This window comes from Amblyomma maculatum, chromosome 5 (genome assembly GCF_055883805.1).
Source record: "Amblyomma maculatum isolate TAMU_Amacu chromosome 5, ASM5588380v1, whole genome shotgun sequence".
Taxonomy (NCBI): Eukaryota; Metazoa; Arthropoda; class Arachnida; order Ixodida; family Ixodidae; genus Amblyomma; species Amblyomma maculatum.
The window spans coordinates 135,666,405-135,693,716 of record NC_139348.1 but is presented as its reverse complement, the minus strand read 5'-3'; the positions used below and the strand labels follow the sequence as shown (position 1 = coordinate 135,693,716).

Genomic DNA, 27,312 nt, shown 5'->3' with positions numbered 1-27,312 from the left:
GCGTCTGGAAGCTCCCATCTGGGGCATGGTTTTCCAGAAAAAGCAAGGCGTCCTTGGACATGAATTAGATCGTTGTTGCTAGCAGTGAATCGCCTTGGTTTCCATGTAAACATTACGGCATCATTTTCATTTCATTGCCAAATGTCTCGTAGAATGCTAATCCGCGGAAAGTTGACAGCTGATCACCTACTCAGCGGCTGGCGCCTGCGCGTTTAGTTTTCTTGTCCAGAGTATCGACTCCGTGAGTGGGATTTAAGACCGTGGGAGTCAAAGCTGGAAACCGCAGTGAGTGTGTCGATGCAATCGATCCTTCCTCGATCCCAAAACGTAAACAGAAAGCCCGTGCGTGCTTCGGTGAATGCGTGCGCATGAGGTTGCCGTAGTGTAAACAGTAGCTGCATGCATAGAGAGGCCCTGGAAATGTCTCGACGCTTTCGTTCTTTTTTCAAAACAGGCAAGCCTGCAGCTGTCATGAGGGTGGAATTGGGAAGTCCCGCGGATATACACTTTGCTGTGACCAGCCACAACATTGAAGCGATCGTCAGGCACGTCTCTTCGGGAGGGGACGTCAATGCCAAGCTCCAAGGAGCGACGCCTCTTGGTGCAGCTTTGTGCAGGTCGGTGTGGTTGAGGTTTGGCCGCTGCATGCTAACTGTTGTTGCGTGTCACGATTAAGGCTGCTCGCGATATATGTGTAATCGCGCACCAGCCAATGGTTGCAGGTTGTAGTTACGAACAGGGGCTTCGATTTCAGATTTTAAGATGGTTGGTTGGCAGTTTCATGTTGGTGCGCGAAAAGCGCACTCGCAGGGAGTCATGCCTCTGTTCAGTCTGCACCGATGCCAACTTTCAACGAGTACTCATTGTTGCCACCATTATTTATTTTTCTTAGGCGTATAGTCTGTAAAAAATACACTGCAGCTTAAGGGGTTTGCTGATAACCCCTGTAACGGGGATCCCGGAAGCATCCTATAACGCTATGAACTAAGAATACCTAAGGACGATATTTCTCGTTGCCTACGAGATTGCGAACGCTGGAAATGCGCTACGGATCCTGTTTACATTGCCTAGGTGCAAACCTATTTAGCTCTATATTTTTGGCTAAGGCTCTACTACATAATAGTTGGCCGTAGGATCCCAGGTGAAAATTATAGCTGTGAATATGCTAGTTTCAGTTGGGCCCAACAGGAACTTTGCTGGCTGGTTCCAGCAGCAGAGCCTGTTAGTTTCCTACTGGGCCAACTGGTCCCAGCACGGACCCTGTTGGTCCATGCAAAACCAAAACCAGCAAGTCCAGGCTGGTTTTGTTCTGGGCCAGCTACTCCCAGTAGAGGCATGCTGGGCCCTCCCAACTGGGACGAGCAACTGGTTACAGCTGAGAACTGTTTTCTGTTCAGTTTGGAGAAACTTTACCACTGTTCTTTTTAAGAAGGGGGGTTAGGGGGGGGGGGGGGGGCGGACAATGTTTTAAACTAGTTGCATTTTCAGCTGTCTCAAAGATTTCCTCTGCTACTAATTTCATAAATTGTTCAAACATTTGATGACAAAGCTTTGCTCATTAACCTATCCTCATTGCCGCCTTTTGCACACCCTCAACAGAGGGCATATATATATATATATATATATATATATATATATATATATATATATATATATATATATATATATATATATTTGTTTAGGTTAAGTACGTGATGTTGGTTTGAATGTGAGTGCCCGAGTTCTGTGTAAGTTTTGCGTGTTGTGCTTCTTTGTTGTTTCATCTTGTAGCTGCTTGCTGAGCAGAGTTTGAAACTTTAATTCCTCCTACTAAAAGTAGGTCTGTGTATGTTCCTGTAGCATTCCATTGCTCTTGCAGTTATCAGCTTTCTGGATAGAGTGAAAATATGTTCTCTTTTTTTTTGACACTGATGTGCAGGAAAGCATGGGACACTGCACGCATTCTGCTTTCCCTCGGAGCCGACGTGAACCAATTCAGCCGGGACATCGTTGGACGCGAAGAGCCACCACTCTGCATTGTGTGCCGTCTGGGAAACCTCGACATAGCGAAAATGCTCCTGCGTAATCCAGGTCCGTCACTGTAAGCCGGATAATTGGGCTAGGCTCCAGTCACCTGCCCAAGCTTCGCTGACTCTGTTATGCTTACGTGTTCGAAAAGCATATTGCGTTATATCTCATAGGTGACATAGTCAGGGATGCCGCATTGTGTGTTGGCACGGAGAAGTAGTGCGAAGATTTGGGCAGGCATGATGATTTGATGGTATAGTTTCTTATAAGTATAAAACTAATAAAGTGAATTGTTTCAATGTGAAGAGCTTCACATATGCAATTACTAAGAAGTACCAAGTATGACCGAAAAATATATTGTCGCCCCTCTCTCCTTTATAGTGCAGTTACTATTTACAATGTTTCCTTTAGATTGCAGCAATATAGCATAAAATGCATGTTTGAAAGCAACTGGTGCGAAATATAGGCTATCCTGTACTATTCTATCCTATGCAAAAGCATGTTAAAACCATTCGCTCGACTACTGTTCCCAAGGATGAGGGATCAAATCCCGGCCTCGGCAGCCGCTTTTTCATAGCGGTGAAAAGCAAGGCGCCCGTGTGCTGTGCGACGTCAATGCACGTTAAAGAACCCCAGGTGGTCGAAATTTCCGGAGTCCTCTACTACAGCGTCTCTTTGGGACATTAAACCCCACAAACCAAGCCAAACCACTTTCACGGAAGCGGAAGAGTACAATATTTGGCCCTTCATTTGCACCTTTTGTGATCAATTGCTCAAAAGTGAGGAAGTGGTGTGCGTGCAGCCAACTGTAACAGTTCAAGTGCACCGAAATTGAGCCCGTTCCCTGTCTTCTTATTCAGTGTGACTGTAGGAATAGGCAGCGAACAAAATACGAGGGAGGGCCAACCTCCTGTATTGCTTAGAAGAGTTATTTTGTAGGCCAGTTGGGGATCCATACTTCCAGAAATGCTTCGACACGGCAGACAAGGACAAGACTTAGAAAACACACCATGGCGCTCTGTGGTGCGTTTTCTACGTCTTGTACTTGTCTGCCACGCCAAGCATTTCCTGTATGGCGTACTGCAGAAGGTCAATGAAATCAGGTTCATACCACGAGGCATCATCCATCACTCATGTGCTGGTCAAGAAGTCCAGGGCTGTAAAGTTGTTCATTTCCCACTTGAGGACCTAATCAACACAATGTGGTATAAAAAAATTTGGAATGAATGAGCAAAAATTTTGTCATTCATAGAATTGTTCGAGGCAGTGCATAGGTTGTACTATATGTGTAGAATAATACAAAAAGCCTGGACAAGAGGTTATAGGAATGGCTAGTATATTGTTTATCTGATGGAGCCGCTCATGCTTCAGAACACAGCAGCATATATCACTCTTACTTTGCTTTTGAAGCAATAGCATAATGGACCATATTTTTACGTGATATAGTTGATTTATCTTGTGGCTGTCATTGGACTCCTACTGCGGAAGTTTGACTGTAACATGAATCATTGAGTGCTCCTTTCTTTACTCCTCTTAATTTGTTAAACTGTGTCAATGCCAGTAAACTGTAGTGCAGTTATTTTCATTGCGTAATTCTACGCTTTGATTTTTTTTTTACTGCCTGTTCTCGCAAGTTTGGCATTGGTACATGCACATATCTCGTCACTTTTGCAGCTTTTTTTTCCCCCTTGCTTTCTAGCACTGTTGCCTCTTTTTTTTGGCAGTGCAGCCAAATTGATAATAAAAGGTTGTCCATTCCCCCAGGTATCCGCGTCTGCCGTCGCGACATCTTTGGCAAGACGCCACTCTGGCTCGCCACCAAACACGGTCGGCCCAACCTCGTTTACCTGCTGCTTGTCCACAATGCCAGCGTACGCAGCAGCACCTCCTTTGCCGACTGCCCAGTGTGGCTCTGTGCCCGTTACGGCGCACGCCACACCATCGCCGACATGCTGCTGGCGGCCGGAGCTTCCCATGGTTGCCGGGACGGTTCCGGAAAGGACGACGTGACCTGGGCGGCCGAGCGCGGAGACACAAAGCTGTTGGCTGTGTTTCAGCATGCCGGCATTGGCACAGGGCGAGTCTCACCACCCAGCCTTCTCTGGCTATCCAGGAGGGCATACTGGATTGGCCAGGAGGGGAGGAAGGAGCCAAAGGGAAGGGACCTCGAGGGGATGCCGAGGCGAATACGGGATTATGTGATGCTCAGGGACATCTATATGCCAGGCAGTTAGTGTCGAGGAGATGGATGAGGAGTGAGGTTACGTAAGGATGTGTGGCAGAAGGGAAGGTGAGCTCTAGGGGTTGCAGGTTTGACCTCGGCACAATAGGCGCTCAAGTCCTGAGTGGCCTGAATGTAATATCTGCCTATTGTGTCCTTTATGACTTGATGCCCAAAACAGAGTCGAGTGTAAGATAGAAAGAATGTACTTTTTGATGTAATTTTATTTGCTGGGTGCTACTCGCCTTGTGTACTCTAACTAGGAAGAACAAATGACAAGCCTATACATTTGTCGCCATGGCTCCAACAGTCCTGCAGTTAGAAGGAAGTAAGAAATGGCATGATGCTTTCATGGAGCAAAACGAAAAGATCGCCCCGTGGGAACATCATGAACGTACACAAAAAAAAAAGTCTGTTTATATGGGTCTGTAGATTGTTGAGCTGTAGGCGGTAGGTGATACTTTGTGGCTGTCGGCCATCATCTTTTGAGGGGCCCAAGTGCAATATTTGTGTTAGTATATTGTCATTCGTGTGCGTGGCACCAAACAGCGACATAAGTATGCTTCTCTTACGGTTAATGCGTAGGATAGAAATGCAGATATGTTATGGAGGAGGTCAGCCTCTGTGTCACAGTCTCACACTCACTCATCAAGAGAGGAGGGCATCTATTCAGCTGGGTTTGCTTATGCTTGATGCGACCTTCCAAAATGCTCCATTAGGAAGACACACCATGATTATTCAGAGGTCCATGGACGTTGACTTGTGGTGAGCATGTGGAAGGTGATCTTATTGGAGTGCAATATTGTGCCTTCAGCTTGGCTACCTGTGTAATGGCCTGCGAGGTGCGTCGATGATGGAAGTGCTGTGTGTTGATACGCTTGTTAGTTTTGCGTTCTCCAGGTGATATATGCTTGTTCGTTTTGTGCTCTTCGGGGAATTCTGCAGATCTCCACTGCTCAGTGTTACTTGAATTTCTGGTAGTTGGTTTCAAAATGCAAGCTGACTCACAAATGCTCTGCACATGAATAGCTTGGCTAAGTGACTGTAACAGATGATTTCAATGTTGTTTGCTACATCATAACAAGCCACAGAAGTGGTAGGCCAGAAAACATGCTGATTGCGCGAGAGAACTTGTGAATGGGTAGCTGGTAGGAGCACGTGGCAAGCTTATGTCTAGGATGAGATTTACTCATGTTAGAAGAGCAAAATGTAAAGTGGCCGGGCAAAGGAACAAATTGTGATTGGTGTCCTTTTAGCGTCGTGATAAGGCATTTCATTTCTTTTGTGAGGCGTGCCCAGCTTTCGGAGCACAAAATGTCCGAACTCTTCTCAAAAGCCGGTGTGTTGAGAGACTCGAAGAGTTAGCATGGCATGGAAGAAGGTTCTACACAGAGAAGACCTGTAAGACAAACTTTGAATGTGATAGCCTCACGTACAAGGCTTACAGTACATTAGTAATGCGATTGCAGAAAGGAGAAAATCCAAAGTGTGCTCGCACTTTAACGCTCACTATGCAGATTATATACTTGACTGCGAGAGCGTCTTAATTGTTTGAGAAGAATTGCTGGCCTTGCCGGAATCACTGGAGACTGCGCAAAACTTTTTTGTGGCCACATCCTGTCTTTTCTGAGTTGCACTTTCGAAGTTGCAGTTTTCAATAATAAGTACATGAGAGAAAAATTAAGTAGAGGGCATCGTTAAGAACAGTTGCCTCGTGAACTGCACAAACATATAAGGACCACGAGGTTCTTGAGATTCCAATTTGAAATTTGGACACAGGTGTTTTTATTTGCTAGGTTATTCTCTTTATCTTGTTGAGTGGTGCTGCCTACATTATTTATTGCTCTTGCCTTTGTGCACAGTGATAGTTTTGCACCATGTAGGGTGCATGACCTATTTGAGGATATTTGCTGTTTTGAATTCTTTCCACATGATGCAAGATCACTGATTTTGTGGTGCTCACCTAGTAAACTGGCACACTTGTCGAAGCTGGTGCGGTTTTCTTGTTCTGTGGGACACACTAAATGTAGCCAACATCAGTGCATTTATAAATAATTTGAGGCTGCCAGCAACAAGGGCGCGCATTTATGCCTTGCAGTGTTAAAGAACTTCTATTCAGTAGACACTGTGAGACACTCTGTGCCTTGAGGTTTAGCACATATTTATACATATACACTACACGCCTTATTCTTGATACACTGTTTTGAGCAGGTCCGACGAGTGGCGTGCGGTAGTCTTTCTATCACTCACATGCTGGGATTTGTTTGCGTAGACCAAAGATTGAACGACTGTGAATAATCGCGTATTGTGGTGTTTGATCGTTTGAAAATTTTTCACGGCCGTCTTATTTATCATGTTTGTGTAACCTGCATTGTGCAGTTTGTGGGGACACTTGCTGCTGCATTCTCTCTCTAGTCAAGCGTGACGGTCACGGTCGTAATTATCAGAGCTGTCTTTCACTGGAATGGAAACTACATACTTGAAGCTGAAAATCGTGCTCCAAGCAGAGTCCTCGAGGATTATTAATGCAGAATATCGTGCTGGTTTAAATGGAGTTCCTATTTCTTTACGGTTTAGGCCATCAGATGCAGCTGTGTCATTGCTCAGCAAAGGCACACTGTTCGGCTGGATCACGGTACTGTTATAAGGTAAAATTCTGCTGTATAACAATTGTAAAGAAGTTAAGCACCCTTAATGCGCTGACTAACCCAGCATTGTTTGCCGGTAAATATAATGTTGGCAAATTCTCATCCACACACAGTAGTTTTCCCACATTTGGCAGCACAATGTGCGTGTTTATAAAAGCAGATAAGGATAGTGCAAATCTTCAATGGAATCTTGGTTTCGGTTTTTTGTCTAAATCGTATCGGCTGATGAAGTGTTGCCAAGAGCTACTAATAGCAACACGAGGACGCATCGACATACAGTGCACTGTCATAGTCCAATTGAGGAGATGGAATTTGTGTATGCACGTAGAACAGTGATGCCACCTACTTATTGGAACAAATGGAACTAATGTACTTTTAGCATTATCTACTGTTCTTTATCAAGGGTTGACTGGGCCATAGACCACAGAAATTTTATTGCTATTGTCAGCCATTGTACAGCTCTGAAAAACTGATCTCTCTTTTTGAAGACCCTGTGGCATGCTTTGAATCTCGCTGGTTTCGCTGCAGTTGGGATAGCTCTGCATAACAGATAAAGGCCGATATTCATCATTTCTCGTACTGCAAAGATGTTGGTGCCAAAGTCTGGGTGCTTTTTGCCTAGTCTTTAATTAAGGCACCGTGCTTGTCCCTCCATGCTGCGAAATGTATTTTGTATTGGTTGGCGCACATTTTTGAATAAAGCCGTAAGATCACTTTGATATAGTGGACTGTGTATTCAGTGTTTGGAGGAACAGTCTTATAATCCGCCTTCTTCACATGGGCACTCCCGGCATGCATGTCTCTCCTCTGCCCTTTCTCGAGCTCCACTGAATGAAAGCAAACTGCAAGGGTGTAATGTGCAAGCACTTGGCGGCGGCAACTGTCAAGCTGCATGGACTCGTTTTGTGGAAAGGGGACTTAGTGTCTTTTTCCACAGTTCCTACGAGCACGTGGTGATAACACCATCCGCTCCTTCGAGGAAATGGCGACGACAGCAGCCGACTGTTGCGGGCGATTGTTTGTGACAATATAAATTTGCGAGGTCACATTTCTTTTAACAGCCGAGTGTCGCTATGATGGAGCGAGCAGAAGTACCAGTACTTTACAACTTCAACCTTCAATTGGTCAGCTCATTGACCTGGGCACCTTTGAAAAGCAATGCAAGAGTGTGATTAAGTGGGTTTTCAATGTGTAGAAACTGTGGCTGCATATCAAGGTCATGGAAGACGAGTTTTTATAGCATCGGGACATCTTCAATAAAGAGTGCCAAACATGCTGTCACATCAGTTTGAGTGCACATTATAGACCTTTTCAAAATTGGCCAAAGGGCGCTGCCATATTGAAGACTGGGCTGTGCTCATAACACAGGAAAAAGCTGCTGATTCTCCCCCCACACCTGGTTCTCAGCCCAGTCAAACCGGTTTCTTTAAGGGTCGTGAAAAGGTCTATAGCGGACAATGAAGTTATTTTGAATGTTGGAAAAGTTTTTCAATGTGTTTTAGCATGCAGATGCTTGTTTTGCAAATGCAATCACTGTCACTTAACGAATCATATTCTTGATTTCTTCATGAATGCAGGCACCCATAGCCTCCAAGCCATCACGACAGTTTTGTATGCAATTTTGGTAAAACTGGAGGAGGATTTTGTGTATGCATGCTAATGAAGACCTGTTAAACTTGAGTGTGCCACAACTGTGACATATACGAGAGGGGCTATAGTAGTCGAGACACAGTAGCTATTGTTGAATGGAACAAACAAAGGGACAGGATGACTGCAACCTCATACACATATGCATTGCCTTGAAATGCTGATTAAAAAATGTGGCAGAGGGAGTATTAGGGCGATATGTTTATGGGGTATGTCACGAGAACTCATACAGGTTTGAGAAAGAGGAACTTTTCACACAGCTAAAGGAATCTGCAGAAACTTGGTGGCCGGTGCGCCAAGTTAAGGCTGTTTGCAGCAGCTAACCAGTATTAGCTTGCTGACCCAGCTTATCACTGGTCAGGGCCATCAAGTCTCGCTTTCGTGTCCCGCACAAACTTGCATGAACCACTCGCAAGCAGTCGCAGCGAACTTGTAACAGCAGTTGAACATAGATGTCGCTACCGTGAATAACACTTGATACACGACGTGCTGTCAGCACATCTTGTTAGTTATCAATGCTTTGGTCTCTTCTGCTTTCCAAAGTACCCTGAAATTAAGCATTCACAAATACTAATAAGCTTTAATGATTCAAAACCACCAGCCGACCAAAACTATCCCTTTGCAATCAGCACGACATATTCACTTTCTTCTATGTCTATGCACTTCTCTAAACCCCGTGTACCAAAAATTATGGGATAAAACGCTTCTGTATAGAAAGGGGGCCCACGCAGACAGTTTTACCAGAAAACGAAGAGCCCTTATTATAATAACGTCATCTTAAAAAAAAAGCTTTCAACACCAGACTCAAGAAATTGCACGACACCTCCAAACCCTTGTACAGTTAAGGCATATCACCGAAATCTGCAGGTAATCACACTACAGTTATTGTACTTAGTCAACACCTATCGACTGTGACAATATTTGTACTTGACAAATTCATTTTTAAGGACCCAAGTTGTATATACAAAGAAGTCTGAGCACGAAAGAGCACACAAACGCCAGAACTAGATTGGAATAAACATTTTTATTTCTGTTTTCCTTGAAAGGTTGGTAAAAACAAAAGTGGAAAGGGGAGGTAAAACAGTTCTCCCTCCACCTCTTCCTACCGCACAATGGTCTCTCCTATCAATATAAAAAAAAAAAACAACGCCCAATGAAGATCTTTTTCAGCCCAGGCAACAAAACGAAAGGGCACAAGTGTCAACCGCCACCATTACATTACCTGTTCTGCAAGAAAAAAATTTCTCCCTGCCTTTGACCCCCTAAAGAAAAAAAAAAAAAAAGACCAGTTCATTGCATTTTTTTTAATGCATGCAGCTAAGAAGACAACCTAGAGAAGAAATGTGTACCACAGCAGAGATGCGTGACAAATCAAGGCAGAGTTCTTTCCAAGACCATACTGAAAAAATTAACTAAAAGCACGGTGATATGCATCTGCCAGAAAATTAAGACAACCCAAACCCATACGGTTGTGCGAATGCGCAAGAGATCCTGCGCGTCTCCTCTGTACTCCAAATAAAACGTCTGTAGCACAACTCGGCTTGCTCAGGCAAGCTTCTTGATCACGTTTTCACCATGAAAAAGATGCAACAGAAAACGGCCAACCAAAAATATGGCGGTCAAGCAGAGAAAACGAAAACAATTGTACATATTTACTATATATATAAACAGAGAAGAGCAGTTTTATAGGACAGTATAAACAATGCGCAGTGGAAGAAAAAAAAATCCCAGAGGAAAAATGGGGACGGCAACAGAATGGAAATAGGCAGAAGTCTATACAAAAGAGGACGAGAAATTAAAATAAAAGAGAAGCATCTCTCCATCGTCTCGGAAGACTGGTCGTTTCCAGTACGACCGTCTGAATGTCCGGTGCGCCCGCCTGTCTTCTCAAATGTGTCTGCAGACAGTCCGAGAGTCGGACCAGCCCAAAGTCGTTACATGCTCACTTCAGTATCACAACCCACTGTTGCTTATAAAATTGGTACGTGTTGCAGTGTGCCGTGAAACTGCCAAGGAAAAGGCCCTCGCGCAATGTCTAGAAACGAGGCTGCAAGACAGCAGGGAAATCCGGTAAGACTGGTTTCGTGAAATCATACAGCTTAAGGACAATTACTGCATGCAATCTGAGCAGTTTTTAGAAAGGTAACATACATAGCCTTCATCTAAAGCCTTCAGCCTATACGGCTTTCTTCCAGTACTGCAGAGCTTATGTGGCCCAAGAACTTATGACAAAAGCAGTACATCGAGGTATCACATCTGGTACACAGAAGGGGGCAAGGTACCAGTCAAGACAGTTAACAAGTTGAAACTGTTCGACCACCGACAGGGGTACCACCATAAATACTTCCATCTAAACGAAAAAAAATCCTTTCACCAGTGTAAATTTTAAGTTGTTACTTATTCCCACTGCTGCTTCAGCTTCTCTACTTGCACAGACTCCTGCTGGTGGTCTTCCAAGAGAGGGTCCCAGGATGGCCGCCTTTAAATCCGTGTCTCAACCACGACCATATTCTGCAACCCGTTTCTGGCCACCCACTCCAGCAAATACGTTGACCACCGCTCGACCTTCCTTGACAGACAGACACACACACTGCAACTACAAATCCTAACCGCTTTGGTGCACTAACCTCATGGTTTTTGTGCGACAACACCAATCAGCGCGTTGGGAAAGCAAACAGTGGGCTTCAGGCTAGAGCCATCGGAAAATTCTCGCACAGTGCCACAGCCACTCACGAGATAAAAAAATCTACACAGAGTGCACTGCAGATCTGAAGCAAAGTCGAAGGGTTATACAAGTTGGCTGGTGCTATGGCCTCCAGCAGCTTAAGTTATGAGGTAAAGTCGATGAAAACTGTCTTCAGGACACTGTAAACGGCCTTCCCTCTCTGACAAGCGGGAAATTTGTGGCAAGCAGGCAACTAAGAAGTGAAACAAAAAACGCCGCTTTGGTTTATAACTTATCCAAGCAGGCCAAAAGCACCAAAATGTCCGCTGCCAAACACTGAAGATGTTTCCATCACCACGACCACAGAAGGCACCCCCAACTAGTCTGTAACTGTATAAACAAAGATGCAGACTGCCACAAGAACTTGGAGTAGCAAATGACTGTTTAGGAAAGCTTCTCTAGATTCCAGTGAACAGAGTTCCCTCATCTAATTACCAACACTTGTAACAAACTGATCAAGGATTGCAGACCAGAGAAAATTGTTCTGGTGTCAGGTTCCCGGTTCTATACAAAGATGCCATGCTTGTACCTGGCACCCCACATGAACATAACGTATTCCAGCCTTGACTATTTTGCACAGATCCATAATGCAGGTCCAATCACCAAAGTTTTTTAGTCTCAGTTGCCAGCACTGACACGGAAGTCCCGGCGACTATTGAAGAAAAACTGACAATGGCACCGCTGCAACGAAGAAGAGCGTTTCACTTTTCCGATGACTCTCAGGAGCATTCTTTATTCACGGTTTAGGCCAGACCCGAGTCTTGGGCCGACTGCAGACAGCGGCGCACCGCGGGGGCCGCGGTCATCCGCCCGCGGACGACGGCGCAGCCGCTATGCGGCCCTGCTTGCCGGGCCGGCCGACGCCGCGCGCGCCCCCCTCGCGGCGCCCCGCGCAGTGGCGAGGTGAGTTGGTGGAGCTGGCGGCGTCCTGCTGCTGCGGGCAATCCTTGGATGGCGGACGTGGTGGTGATGGCGACGGCGGCAACAACTGCGAGCCGGGAGAGTGGCACTGCTGCTCCAAGTGGGCTGCTCCCAGTCATTCCACCACCCGCAGCACCTTCCCGATGGCAATGGTGCGGCCTGCATGAGTCAAGACAACCACCTCAACAATCTAAGAATTTGGTCCTGAAGCAGCACCAACTGCACGAATACCACTGTACAGCATACACGTCCTGGTAGTACGGGCAGACAGGCACAGGCGATAAAGTCATGTAAGAACAGTAGCAAAGGAGGCCATTAACCCCAGGAGTACACCGTTCTGGGCACAAAAGGATAGGGCACACAATAATGGAGATCAAAAGCTACGAAAACGAATGACCAGCTGAGATGGTGAAGAGCACGAGTGTTGACACCACACTACCTAGACAAGTACCAATGGCTACACAAAGCCTACCTCTGAGTGCACTATAGTTCCAAATCGTTCCGAATCTCACACAGTTAAACTTTGATTAATTACAAAATCGCAGTTCAAATTGAAATTTTGCGATACTGAAATCTGCAGGGAATCCTTCAAAACATTTCACAGACCAGTCGCAGGGAGAACGTGTGTGCTGAAGGTAGACTTTTATAACGAGCGACAGGAACAATGCACCCGCATAGTTTTGATTTCACAGTTATCGCCGTCCTTTTAGCTGTTAGTCCCTGACTATGACTATTCGACGGCACATTGAAACGTCAGGCTCTCGTTGCGCTTGCATTTTCCCCGTCAAAACCATCTTGTGGTCTTCGCCTCCTTTATTAATAATGGAAACTGGGTGCGTTCGTTGGCAACATGAGCATGACCTGCAGTTGCGTCACAGTACATCGTGAAGTGCCACGGACATGACGAAAGCATGACTGGCCGCGATATTCTAATTGGAGGTTTACGGTGGTTGCAGCTTAGAATCCGCTTCTGCGGGGCACCACAGCACATGCGATGATCGCCTTGACAAGTTGCATGCTTTCGGTGTCGCACACAGCTATTGCGTCGGCATCATTCAGCGTGCGCGCATGAACAGTGTACAGACACAGATCACAGTAGTAGATCGCACGATGCTCTAACCACCACAAGTCTTTACTATCGACATGTAAACGAAACATTACGGCCGGCAAACTTCAGTTATTTGTAAAGCTAATTTTTCACAAAAAAGCGATTTTTTTCAAGCTGACAAATTTCTCGGACTGTTTGATTATTTGTACCTTGTTTCGCAAAGTCCGAAAAAAACCAAAAAAAAAAAAAAAAAAAGAGGTAGACGACCCAAGTAAAAGGCAGTCTAATATGGACAACACAAAAGAGGCTTGATATAAGCATCAAAGCTTGCTTTTTGTGTTGTTGAACAGCAACACTCGCAGATTGTTGTTGGCACCACTCACAGATTAAAAAAAAAAAAAAAAAAATGATGCAAATTTAGACACGTCCTCCCTCTGCACATTTATCACCACTACAGTGTAATCCACTTATAACGATACCAGATATAACGATATATCGGTTATAACGATCATAATTTAGATTTATCAATTTTCCCATTGCCCCTATGTAAAAATAAACCACATATAACGATACGATTATCGGCAATATATCGGATACAACGATAGAATTTTGACCGCCTGGAAAATATTTACTACCAAATTTCGTATAAATATTTGCGAAAAATAAAATTATTTGATTAGAATGACGCGAAAAGTGCCGCAAATAGACCGTTGTGGAGAAATCCGCAAGGAGGCGATGCGTACGGCCTTTGGAAGCGAGCGCCATCATTATCGCAATCGCTGAAGAGAGAAGGTGGGGAGAAGGGGAGCGCGTCCTTGGCCGTTGTACGTGGAAGATGGCGCCGACTAAGCGGAAGGCAATCTCTCTCGAGGTGAAGCACCAAATTCACCAGGATTTTTGGCGGGGCTTCAAGGTGGGAAGCCTCACTAAAAAGTATGGGCTTTCGCAGTCGACGGTTTCAACCATAATCAAGGCTGCAGATGTCCTCGAGAAAGCCGGCTCCAGCGGCCACGACGACCAGCGAAAGAGGGTTAGAGACCCTTTGTACAGTGATGTGGAAGAGTCTCTCTACCAGTGGTTTCTGAACGCTCGCAACCAGAATGTTCCCATCACAGGACCGATTCTTTGTGCAAAGGCGAAGAAATTCGCTTTTCTTCTGGGACGAGAAAACTTCGAGCCCGGCGGAGGATGGATCCAAAGATTCAAAGATCGCCACGGCATTGTTTATAAAAACGTGGTCGGGGAGGCTGCCTCGCTGGACATGTCGGCGAAAGACGAGTGGCTGGCGACGAAACTGCCCGAGCTGTTGCAGCGCTATGAACAGAAGGACATTTTCAATGGGGACGAGACAGCGCTTTTCTACGAAATGCTGCCTTCAGGGGAGATGCTCCTCGAAGATACTTTTTTCTTAATATTCAACCTATGATTATGAAACGTATATCATTGATAAGGATTTTAATGCAGATTCCAAATATGGTCTTAGTTTTTATGTAGCATGCATAGTTTTTGTGTAATAGAGTCTTCAAAAGTAAAATATAGGGCTTTTTGTGCACACTTTTTTGAGGATTAAATTTATGTTTAGAGTAGCTTGCAATAGCTCATTTTGCATCTTAGGTTTAGTAGTATGAGCAAAACTACTTGAAATTTGATTACAATATCCTGTACTTGCAAAAAAATTCACTAACATCAAAAGTGTACATTCTGGGTGCTGCTAGTCAACATTTTGAATTTTTGCCAAAAAATGTAGAAGAGATATTGACAATCCAGATAGATATGCCCATTCTGCATACTTTGAAGAAGCTGTGTGCAAAATTTTATCCAAATCTGAGAATTCTACGCACTTGAAAGTTTGTGCACAAAATGTAAAAAATGCTGAAAATTAGAATTGGAGAAAAACGCATCTGAAAGTTTGAAACATCTGCATTCTTGAAAAACATGACATAAGCACATGAAATTTATTCACAAAATACAAAAATAAGTCTCAGACACAGTCATGTTGATCAGAATTCTCCTGCTCCATACATTGGGCCCTCATGATCTTCGCGAACCGAGTCTGTCAGACGTGCCCTCTTTGCCATGTTACGGCGATGTGCTCGGGCTTCAGCTGTTTGGCGGACTGACATCATCTTCATTCTTCTCTGGTCACGAGAGGTTCCCAGCACAACAAGCTCTTCCGATGGTAGCACACCAAGCTCCTCGAGAACTTGCTGAAAGCTACTGTGTCCCCTGTTATACCATAACACAGCAATGGCAGTTGCTGTCTCCACAGCAGTTCTTGAAGCAAACCTAGTTTTTGGGCATAGCAGCCAGATCTTACTATTCAGGGACTCTGCTGCGTTTTGAGTCTTTCCCTGTAGGCACCGGGTAAGCAACTTTTCATCAGTCAGCCGTTTGTAGATGGGTAGCACTGCCAGCCCTTGCGCCTTGGTGAGAAGCGGAGTGTGGTCTGGTGCGGGCTCTCCTAGTGCTTTGGCTCGCTGGTGCTTGCACCAAGATTCCACTCCTTCAGGGCAGTATTTATGGCTGTGAGCAGCATCTGTTGAGCAAGAGTGAAAGTATGACGCCCAAATGGCACGATACATTTTCTGGACGCTGCCCCTGTTGCTGGTAATAGCTATGCGGTAGTAGTTTTGTAACTTTTGGATTGCTCCATCCTTCAACTTCTCGCCACGTGGAAGAGGTGTTTTTAGTTTCCGGAGTGCAGTGCCGAGACGCTTGGCTACATGATTTGTGCAGTCTTCTTTCTCGACTGGGGTTCCACCATACAGTTGAATCCCGCCACAACGAAATTTCCGCGACAACGAATAATTTTTTATTCCCCGCGAGTATCCTATAAGAATTAATGGCCTAAATTTCTCTGCACAACGAACCATTTTTGCAGAGCGTTTCCACTTCAACGAAATTTTCGCGTTCAAAATCGAAACCGAAACTAGTTTTATTGGCGAGAAGTCCAAGTCAAATCCAAAGCCACATTAAGCATGAAATCACGTGATTGCAGTTCCGCCATTTTGGCTTTGTGTCGTGGTCGCGTTGTTCACTCGCTGCCTTTCTCTTCGACAACGACGAGTTTTCATCCGCAGGACACGATGGCAACGCAAGTGAAAAAACGCAAAACTCTTTCCCTTGAGCAAAAAGCTCAAATAATCGCCCAAGCAGGCACGCCGGATTTGCCGAAGGTCGACCCGTACACTCTGCTGGCCTAACACCAGGCGTTACAGACGACGACGAAGAGGCGTCACCGGCTCCGGGGATCGCGGCCGCCTGGAAAACGCTGGGAGAAATAGGAACCGTGCCGCCTAATCTCGAGCTCGACGAATACATCGGCGCTGACGCTTGTGTTGTTGTTCACGAAGATGTGAGTGATGAGCAGATCATAAAAGCTGCCCGGAATGATAAGGACTTTTCCGATGAAGAAGACGACGACGTACAGGAAGCGCCGGCTGCAGCAACCGCCGTACAGGTGATGGACGCTTTTGATGTCATCAGGAATTTCGTTGCTGTCCGAGACGACGATGTTGCAATGGGTTTGCTGACTGAGTGCGAAAATCGCGTGACGGCGTTGCTCGCCGTGAAGCGTAAGCAAACCAAGCTTACAGATTTTTGGCATTAAACGCCTTTGCTGCTGCTTGGGCAATTCTTTCTGCGTTTCACGTCAAATTTTTGCGATAACGAAGTTCCGCGAGAACGAATTTTTTTTCGTGCACCGTGAATTTCGTTATAGCGGGATTCAACTGTACACCTTTGCATCGGAAACAGCAGTAAAAGCTTTGCTGTCCCCATCACTGAGGAACTTTGTGAAGCGCAATGGTGTCTTCTGTGAGGATGTCTTCGTCCATATACGTATTGCTGCCTCTGTTTCCACTGCATGAGAGGAACACTCAGTGTTCCTCTCACAAACTGGGCCATGGTACGCCTGCCATATTTCATCCTCGCTTCCGAGGTCCTGGTGTCTACTGCACGCAAGGCAGAAGTTCGAGAGAACCTCAAAATCTAGGCACAAACCAGTGTCTACCGACACAGCTGTGCCAACGCCGTTATGGCTTTTGTGGCCCCGCTTTTGCCAGGTGCCGTCAAACATAACGGCAACATCGGTGTCGCCCACCTTCTCTTTTGTGAGGGCTCTAGCTGTCTCCAGATTTTCAGCCACAGCTTTCATGGCCGCAGCATGCACTTTCTTGCCGATAGCCACGAAGTTCTTGTGACTCAACGGCGTCGGCAAGCCGAGAATCGCACAAAAACGGGACAGCTGCTCGTGCCCGATGCCTATCGCGCGCGCAGCCACGGCGACCTTGACGTTCACGGCGAAGCTGTCGCGGGAGCTCCCGCTCTGAAAGCTCCGGCTTCCACTGGCACCATTAGCGAGTCCACCAGGCACAGCACGGCTCGACGTGTATGTAGAAGAAAGTAGCGATGCAGGGCACTCGCTATTTTTGCAGTGAAGTTCAAGAAATGCCGAGAGGCCCTTGCGTTTTTCGGCCGGTTCACGCACCGCAAGGTTGCAAGTACGGCACGTTGGGCAAACAGCCCCGCTTACCAATAACGTAAGCGAGCTGATGTCGCATATCGCGGCACTCGTGGAATGACTGCTCACAGCTGTATCGCTTTCGAAGAGTCCAATCTTCATCTCAGAGGCACTCACAAAGTTCACTGCGGCGTCAATTTCGCCGAAGTGGCCGTTGCCCCGATTAGGGCTAGCTGGCGTCGGGCAAATGTCTTCCGCTGTCGCTTTCTGTCGCGGCTTGCGACGACGTCCTCTGTACGCTTTTTTCGTGTGAGATTTCCGGGCTCGGAAATCGCGCTTCGTCGTCTCGTCGTTCATTTCGAACCAATTGAAAAAACAAACGCCGGTGGGATCGATGTAGAAGCAGCACAGAGCGAAAGCAGGGATAGGAAAAGGGGGGGCTTCACCGCAGTTGCGCATCGGTCTCGGCCAATGGCGGCTACACTACAGCACCACGTGATTTAAAGGTCCAGTAGAAACGCTTGAAATAGGCGCCGTAAACGTGTTTTTTTTATTATTTACAGCCCGAATACGAAACTGCAGGAGATGCTGTCGGAGAGAAGAAGGCTTACTCTTCCTCTCCAAGCAGACGGCAATGGCGGGCGCTCCCGCGTTCTCGAGAGGCAGACGCGCGAAAGTTGACGATGTGCGCGAAAAATTGCAGTTTCTCGAGTCACCTTGGCTCAATAAAATGGATTTTTTATTAACTTCGCGTTCGAATTTTGCCTTGATTTTTGGGGGGATTGTAGCTGAATGCCCAAAGATAATTTTGCAGTAAAAAAAACGAAAATTGAAAAATGTCGCGAAAAACTCGCTTTTTCGACCAGCATCTCCCCTTCAAGGACGCACGCTCTCAAAGGAGATCCGTGCAGCGGTGGGAAGCACAGCAAGGTCCGAGTGACTGTGTTTTTGTGCGCCAGCATGGACGGTAGCGAGCGTCTGAAGCCTTTTGTGATTGGGAAATCGAAGAGGCCCCACTGCTTCAGGAACCAACACATTCCGGTCCGCTATCGGAATAACAAGAAAGCGTGGATGACTCGCGACCTGTTTCAGGAATGGCTGCTTGAATTTGACGGTCTAATGGAGCAAAAGAAGAGGAAAGTGGTTCTAGTCCTCGACAATTGCACAGCACACAGCGTCAGCGCGAAGCTGACGTCTGTCGAGTTGCTCTTCCTGCCCCCGAACACCACGGCAGGTCTGCAGCCCATGGACGCAGGCGTAATTGCCAATTTCAAGGCCCTCTATAGACGTCGTATGCTCGAATGGCTGATCTTAAAAATAGACCGTTTGGGATCGCCAGAGGATGCTTCCGGGCCTGCTCACCTGAAGGTGAGCTTGATCGAAGCGGTGCGGTTTGTGTATGGTGCGTGGTACGAAGTGAAGCAGTCCACAATCCAGAACTGCTTTAGAAAAGCAGGCTTCGTGCGCCACGACTGTGCGGTCTCAGAAGGGACAGATACAGATGACTTGCTCCCCGAAACTGCCGATGTGTGTGCACTATGGGATCATGTTGCATCTTCTGACAATGCCGGCGGAGCGCTCTTGGACGACTTTTTAAACGCTGACAGCGCTGCTGCTTCGTGTGAGGAATTTACCGATGAGGCCATTGCCGAGGAGCAGCGACAAAAAGCGGCATCGAGCGATGGTGAAAATAGTGACGACGATGACGGCACCATGGACAGCGATGGCAGTGACACCACCACGCCAGCTCCATTGTCGTCACGAAGTGCCGTGCAGTCCATCCAGTCGCTGATAGGCTTCATCCATGCTACAGGACTTCCGCACACGTACGCGCAACAACTGGAGACTATGCAGACTGAAATTATCAAGCGTCAGCTGCCGCTCAAGCAAGCGCGGATTTCAGACTTCTTTAAGCGAGATTAAGTTATTTATTCCCTTTATATATAGTACAGCAATAAAGTGTTGAGTGTTCTTTAGTGACTAGCTTTGTTTTATCCGATTGAATCGTCGCTGGCAAGTAGGTAAGTCTGAATGCACGGGTATGTGCGCTCTCTTGCTTTTTTTTTTTTCTTTACTTTTTTTTTGCCGGTCCAGATATAACGATAATCGGTTATAACGATCGGATTTTCCCGTTTTCTCAATATCGTTATAAGTGGATTGCACTGTACTTGCATCGCGTGCAGGAATCTGCCTACCAATGACTTCATATTCTACAAGCAAATTGTCACCAGCAGAGATAAAGTCCGCAAACATAAAATTAGGAAGCGCCAGTTGACACTGTGACACAAGGCTAACGTGCTTCCGATCGCTCTTCATGGCGTCATTGGAGTGAATGCCTTCAATATTTTGCCTTCTCTTCAAGACTCAACACAGTGCTAAGTGTAATACCACCCTTTGCACTTGTGCGTTTTTTTTTTCTTTTTTTCATGTCTTTTACTGCAGTGCTTTTCCTCCTACAACATGTTACATCAACTTGCCCAAGCTGTTACTCTGCGTAATGGCGAAGTTGGCGACAATGTCCTTATTTTAGGTGTTTCAAGCCATCATATTACCTGCAACAAGAGAACGGAAACAATGCTATCATCTGCTCGAACCAAACTTTTTTTCAACAATTTTAAACAAGAATTTCTGCCTAAATCGCATGTTTCTCCCTCATTACTACCCATCCGGGGTAAGGCTAAAAAGGGTAAAAGAAAAAAAAAGTAAGAACCATCGTTACTTCGTGTGCACATTGGTTCCGCTGAAAAAGACTGATTACCCAACGCTTAACCAGCTCAGTCGCACTGTCCGCCGCTTGCCAAGACAAGCAGCGCAAAATTCGAAAACTAGCTACCAAACTTACAGTGACCTGAAACTAGAGGACCATCTGCAGTTTGGGTTACCACTATCCAGTAGGCCCGCACGCAATTCCAACAGGCAAGGTGGAGTGCAGTTTGCCACTCCGATATGTTGAATGAAGCAGGAGTTTGGCACACACGAACGTTAAAGCTATACTCTTGCACACGATTTTCAGTGGAGTGAAAAGTCTGTTCGACATAAGCAAACATTCAACACCTTCAGGATCAACAGTACGAGTGAATGGATAAATTTGATAAACACACTTTCTGACCCTACCTTCATCCCTCAGGGTGAAGCGTCCCATCTGGGGAAACTCTTTGAAGGGTTCCATGCAGACCACACCAGCGCATTCCATGCGCATGATGGCAATCTGGTCCTGCTTCACAAACCGCGGCCGCGTCTTGCTCTTCTCACCCGACTTGCGGTCCACTAGGCAGATGATCGTCTGCAAGGCAGAGAAGGGCCACTGAGAACAGCCGTTATACACGGGCTGTCCCGCCTAAAGGAGTTACAAGCTATCTGTTTTTTGTTTTTTTTCGTGTGATGTTAGCACTTAGAAAACTCCTAGCAGTGTAGATGTGTGTTTCAAGCTCCAATTTCGCTATGCCTGCAGCACGGCTGTTGCCCATTTCACAAGCAGGCGACATGCCGTAATCTGTAAGAAATGTGCGGAGTGCCAATTTCTGACCATGTCTGTGCATGTCTGCGGCCGCGAAGTTTTTAAGCTCAAGTTAACAAGTGGCACATTTGCTGGTGCGATTTAGATTGCAGACCTCCATACTGCGTCAGTGCTCCTGCCCTTCTTCAAAACTGTGATGCAACTGTTCAACTAAAGCGTTACAGGTGAAGATATACAGTTTCTCGTCCCATGGCATACATCTGGTAGTTAAGGTTCGGTAGTCAAGTTGGAGGGCTAGCTAACGAAAGGGTTCTAAACGATGATATAGGCACTTTTTATACCTCATTTTTTTACAATGTGTTTCTGCAAGATTTTTAGGTTTTAATGGTTTTTAGGTTTTAATGGACATCTTTTGTTAATACCGCGTCTGCATATGGAAGGTCTATGGACGAGCATTCTATAACAGCAAACAAAGTTTGATGTAGTTTGTTTTTGACATTCTCAATTTGAAAAAAAAAAAAAAAAAAAAAGTGTGGAGCACTACGCATAAAGTGGCGCTTTCTTTCGGCGAGCACAGACTTTCCGCTCAATCTAGCTCACCAGTGAGCGGCTGCAGCACTGAAAACTGCATCAGAAATGACGCATGTGATAGCCCCCAGAACAAATAATTAAGGGGAGATGCTACTCGAAAACATTTTTTTCTTAATATTGATGCTAGGTGAATGAAAATTGCACCACTTATAGAGATTGATCTCCTCTTTCTAAATATGCTTTTAGTTTTAAAATAGCTTAATGTTTTCATATTCTAAATGCCATGCATAAGTGAAAAACAATGCATGTTTGTGCAGCTGCTGTACACAGCAGCAAGCATGGTAGGGCAGAGCCAACTAGTTCTTCTTGTCCCCAACACTCCACTGAGTGCAAATAAGCAACATAGCAACATTCCCTTGGCATGCAATGTTTTGAGACAATTTTATATCTGGTGCCTTGTTTTTAGCGGCTAGCACCAGATAATTTTTTAAATTTGCATGCCCAAAAATACTGCTGATTGCATTTAAACCTAGATACTTGCATTCTACACATCCTAAAGATTATGCATGCCAAATTTGGTGTTGATTGAACTAAAATAACGACATAAAATATTGTGCACAAAACTCATATTCGGCCCAAAATATGAATTCGAGAAAAATGCGATTTAAAGATACAAAAGCTGTTTATTGCTGTTGTAGCAGCACTATCTGCATGAAAATTGCACACAATGCAGGCCAGGGTATTATGATACAGTGCACAGTTTTAGAATTCACCAGCATCATATGTTGCTCCCACAGTGACATTGTGAGCAGCATTCTCAAGGCGTGCTTTCTTGGCTATTTAGTGATGCTGAGACCTTGCTGCTGTCAGCCACTGCTTTGTAACCACAAGGTGCACATTTTTTGTTATGGCATTAAACTCCTTATGGTGCACTTGTTTCGGCAAACCAAGAACCACACAAAATCGGGAAAGTTGATTGTATCCAGCGCCAATAACGAGCGCCGCAACCCCTGCATTGAAGTTCACGGCAAAAATCTCCCTCGGGCTGGCTGAAGGGCGTCGTCCACCGGAGCTGCTACACTGCTGCAACGCAGCTCTAGAAACGACGAGAGTCCTTTTCACTTCTTGGCCAACTCGCGAACGGAAAGTTAGCACCGTCCACGCTCCCGACATGCTGCTCGCTCGCCAGTGCGTTCGCGGCACCGATCTCGCCGATAAAGGCACTCGCCGTACTAGGTCTCCTCAGCGCTCGAAGATCCTTATCTTCTTATCCAATGCACTGACGAAATCGTCTAAGCTGTCACTGAAACTTCAGTGCCCAGCCGGCTTCGAGCTGTCAAAAGTGTCGCTTCCGCCGAGGTTAGGCCTAGCTTCCGCGGACGTCTCCAATGCACGCCGTTTCACTTTGCCGGTGACTTCCCTTGAACGCGTGGTTTGATCGGTACTTTCGACACCGAAAGTCGCGTTTCTTCTCGGATTCTATCGCAGCGACGAGCACGAAGATGCGTGAAATTTTGAAAGCACGCCGAGAGAAAACTAGCGAGCAAGCGTGACAGCGAGCTACGCGTCGCATGAAGAGCAGACGAGCTATGGCCGCTTCCCACACTGACAGCCAATGGCGTGGTCGAAATCGCACCACATGATTTAAATGGCCAGTGAAAATGCTAGGTTTGGGCGGCGAAACTTTTTTTTTTTTATTACTTGCTGGGGGTTTGTGAAGCGGCAAAGCCAGCTTTAGGGAGAAAAAGCGTAGGCCTGCCGCCTTGCAAAATTTCAGTGGCGTGCGACGCCGCGATCCGACGCGTCACGCGCTTGAACATGGGTCGTATCTGCCCCTTCTTTAGCCACCTTGCGTGCTTTAACAGACTTTTTAAATGATTTCGCAACTGTTTTCGGCTCTGATTTTTTTATATATTAAAGAGGAAGGATCAGTGTTGCTGAAACAGTCAAAATCACAAAAGTGACTTTTTTACTGAAAATCGCCGTTTTTCGACCCGCGTCTCCCCTTAACAAGGGAATGCCCACCTTGACTGAGCACTCCTCGATGGCTGCGTGGATGTGTAGTACGGCGCTGTAGCCAGGGCAGATGATGGACTTGTGCTCTAGGATGACCACTTGCGCGTCAAACACCTTGGCCACCTTGCACTGGTTCACTACGTCGCACAGCACGAACCCAGGGGACACCTCCTGCACCACAATGAGGGGGCACCCATGACAAAAATGCATCAGGGGCTCCAAGTACATACAGTAAAACCTGGTTGTGACGAAACATCCAGGCTTTCGTTATGTGCCGTTTTCGTGCAAGACTCTGAAGGACACTGCAGAGTAAAAACCAGATTAAGGGGAGACGCGGGTCTTAAAACGGTCGAAAATGGTCAAAAAGTCGATTTTGGGAAAAACTCATTTTCGGAAGGTTTATCCTTTCGAGCATCTACAGTAAAATTATTAACGCTGAATTCGGTCGGGAAATGCGATAAAATCGGCTTTCAAAACACCACGGCAGCGACGAAATGGCCCCGAAAAGAGAGACTTTGTTCGAACTTCCCGCGCGCGCCGCCGGCGTTGCAGCCGGCCGATCGCCGCCATCTTGGGCTTGTTTTGAAGCTGGTTTCTTTGTGCGCAATTTGAGCTATCTCAAAATGGCGTCGCTCAAGGCGAGCGGCGGTTCGGGCCGGTTTCCCGAAGGCCGTTTTCGGGTCGCTGATTGGTTCGCACGCGGCGCGCGAAGCGCGCGCGCCGTTCTGCGCCTCCCATTGGCTGGTGTGACCGTCTACGTCATTTTTTTTTCTTTCTCTTGCGTTCGCCGCTGTGGCTGTCGCTTCGTGCGCGTCTGTTTTTGCGCTCGTGTTTCTCTACACGCCGTGTTTCCGCCTTGTGCCGGGAGTTTCTCTTTGCGATCGAGATGCCGGGAGACAGTCGATTGAAACCGAGCACGCAACGAGCTTTTGGAAGCCGGAAGAAACGTCCGTGGAACAAAAAACAGCAGGCAGCGGCCACCAGTGCGTCGCCGGGGCCTGCAGTGCCGGACTCGTTGGATCCGCCGGGTACATCAAGCACGCTGCCCGATGACGACACCGCGGGACCAAGTTGCAGCACGAATCGTATCTCGGATCGTGGTACACTTCGTGTTGATGCTGTGTACTATTCGTCGACCGAGCAGGCGCAGCGTGTTGAGCGATCGGCGCAAGCAAAGTCCGTTCTGTCGGAAAAGTCAGCAACCCAGCGCAAGTTTGACCTTCTTGGCGTCAGTGCGGATTACCAGACAGCTGATGCCGGTACCCAGTTCGTGATTGTGGACTTGAAGGTTTTGAACAATTTTTTCGCGCAAGCGAAGTGCGGAACCTGCGGCGCAGGAAGTCTGCGTTTGAGCAAGGCAACAGATAAGAAGTACGGCCTTGCTGTAAAGCTTCTGCTTGTCTGCGAAAACTGCGATTTCGAACAGAAGCAGTTCTCTTCCCCAAGAATAAGCGAAGCAGTTCTCTTCCCCAACTGTTTGCCCGGTGGAGCTCTCGTCTCCTTGGCTCCGGTCCTCACTTTCACCTCAAAAAAAAAAAAAAAAAAAAAAAAAAAAGTCAACCCCTAACTTCTCGAAAGTAACCTCTATAATTTCATCACACTTACACATTCGACATTTTTTTTTTAAATGTTTCCTTGGATGGAATAAGACACTTTTTGTTTTGTTTTGTAGGGAAACTGATAGGGAACATCTGAGTAACATCCGTTGTCGAAGATTCTTCCCAATATTTTCTGCACTCAGTGTCAAAACTTCAAACGAGTTTTTCTCAGCTTCATGTTTTTTGGTGACATGACTAGCCTTACGGAACTTTTCATTGGGTTTTTGTGGTGCAATTTTAATAAATCTTATACCGTTGAATTCAGAAAGGTTTGAACTGTGGAGCTATGCTATTTTTATATTGCTAAGTTGAACATATCAAATTTATTGAACAATAATGTCAGCTAATTATATTTTCGAATTGTGGGGCATCTACATAATTGAATATTTTTATACTGTGATGTACATCAATGATAATATAAATAGCATAGCTCCACATGGCAGGTCTTTGGCTACAACTACATTTTAATCGGAACGAAAAAATATTGAGGGAAACTGTCCTAACGACCCGTAAGAAATTACCAAATTAGGCTTTGGTTATTTCCCAATAACATTAGAACTAATTGAGATAGAGTAAAACTAATTACATTTTTGAAAACAGGAGGAAGAAATACATATACACACCCAATTTCGTTATTATATCTCTAAAAATAAAAATTTTCATTTTAAGACCAGTGTCTCCCCTTAAGAGCAGCAGAATGCTCCGTGATCACACTGAGGGAGCGGCACGACTAGGCAGCAGCCTCCACCGCGGCTCGCATGAGACAGGTAGAAAGGAACCAGCAGAGGGGGGTGGCGGACAAGGCAGAGTCTGAGGGAGCACAAGCGCAATTCCGCTGCCGTAGGGCGAGGAGGTGCCTGCTGTCTCTGCACATGTTCCCTCTTGCCCCAGGTAACAGACTCACTTGTTTTGCGTTGTTGGCACTCTCTGCAGTTCCCCATTCCTGCTACCGACGCCCAAGAGGCCACAAGCAACCGTGTGCGAGGATGGCTCACACTGTTTGCTACGCGACCTTTTTCTTTATCCTGTTGTTTTCCAATGATTTTGAGTGTGAACTACTGTAGCGCCACATCCCAAAAGTGAAAGCAGCGGAGGTCGCTGCGTTTGCCACGAAGATGCGCCGTCGGCACCGAAACACAGCGCAATGTGTCAAATGCGGTCGCTCGTCGCAATAGAAAATGTTCCTCTGATGTCTGTTCGTGTTATATTGTCATGAAACTTGCGGGCTTACGCCAAATTTCTAGTAATTAAACACTAGCAAAGATGCAGTCGGGAGATACCGTGAGTTTGTTAATTCAAGGTCAACCACCGCAACACGTTTTATTACATAGTTTTCAAACGCATGCAGTCAAATGGGAACGGCATTAGGGAATTCAAAATTTGTAACATCGGGGAATTCGCTACCTGAAGGTTGGTTGCATAGAGGCTTGACTGTACAGTGAAGCCTCATTGATATGTTTATACAAAATGATGGAAAAAGAAAAAGGAAAGAAGCATTGCCCAGGAAAATGTATGATCCAAACTGCCTAATTTTAAACACTGTCACTGCTGAATGAGGTACAAGGGTATTAAGGACAGACACTTTCACTGCATGAAAATTTCGGTCTGCACTGGCGTTGTCCCAACCGCGGCAGAAATTAAGCAGCAAACCCTGTACAGAGAATAGATTGTTTCTGGATGCTTCGCTCCCTTACACTACTGCATTGTGACGCCATCGGATGGTTGACATTGGCTCAGTGTTTGATTTTCATGCTACATTCCCCATACCCAGCATGCTCATAATTCAGCACAAGTAAAATCTCCAATACTATGAACACGGCTGATACGAATTTCGGGACGATACAAACTAGCAATGAGCACAATTTCAAACATCAGGAACACACTTCCGTGCCACTACGGATGATAAAAGCATGCGGGCCGTTATCACAGCTTCGAGCATTACGCAGTGACTGCACAGTCGACTCCGCAAGTGCCAGTCGCATTACAGTGCACTTCAGTCTCGATACAATGAGGAGCAGTTTCCAGAGACGC

At 46.2% G+C, this 27,312-nt stretch overlaps 3 protein-coding genes across 6 annotated transcripts in view; 1 reads left to right on the top strand and 2 right to left on the bottom strand.

The window, feature by feature from the left end:
- Positions 1–7,595, top strand: LOC146189659 (uncharacterized). 2 transcript variants are annotated; one of them, XM_084604427.1, is made up of 4 exons: positions 1–282; positions 455–617; positions 1,919–2,070; positions 3,772–7,595. In XM_084604427.1, the coding sequence occupies exons 2-4, from the start codon at positions 472–474 to the stop codon at positions 4,239–4,241; spliced, it is 768 nt and encodes a 255-aa protein (XP_084460553.1). In that variant the 5' UTR covers positions 1–282; positions 455–471; the 3' UTR covers positions 4,242–7,595. The 2 variants fall into 2 exon arrangements, with proteins under 2 accessions (XP_084460553.1, XP_084460552.1); XM_084604426.1 differs by having other exon boundaries at positions 1–285.
- A 1,933-nt stretch (positions 7,596–9,528) lies between these two features.
- The window catches only part of eRF3 (eukaryotic translation release factor 3), a 31,386-nt gene continuing 13,602 nt past the window's right edge, over positions 9,529–27,312 (bottom strand). For all 3 annotated transcript variants that reach the window (XM_084604422.1, XM_084604424.1, XM_084604423.1), the window contains exons 9-11: positions 23,693–23,854; positions 20,794–20,962; positions 9,529–12,328 (exon numbers count right to left, since the gene is read on the bottom strand). In XM_084604422.1, coding sequence (XP_084460548.1) covers positions 12,285–12,328; positions 20,794–20,962; positions 23,693–23,854 — 375 coding nt within the window. In that variant the 3' untranslated portion in view covers positions 9,529–12,284. The remainder of the gene's footprint in view (positions 12,329–20,793; positions 20,963–23,692; positions 23,855–27,312) is intronic.
- Positions 14,648–18,093, bottom strand: LOC146189658 (uncharacterized). The gene is made up of 3 exons (XM_084604425.1): positions 16,950–18,093; positions 16,646–16,657; positions 14,648–15,966 (listed from the first exon to the last, which is right to left on the bottom strand). The coding sequence occupies exons 1-3, from the start codon at positions 18,034–18,036 to the stop codon at positions 15,218–15,220; spliced, it is 1,848 nt and encodes a 615-aa protein (XP_084460551.1). The 5' UTR covers positions 18,037–18,093; the 3' UTR covers positions 14,648–15,217.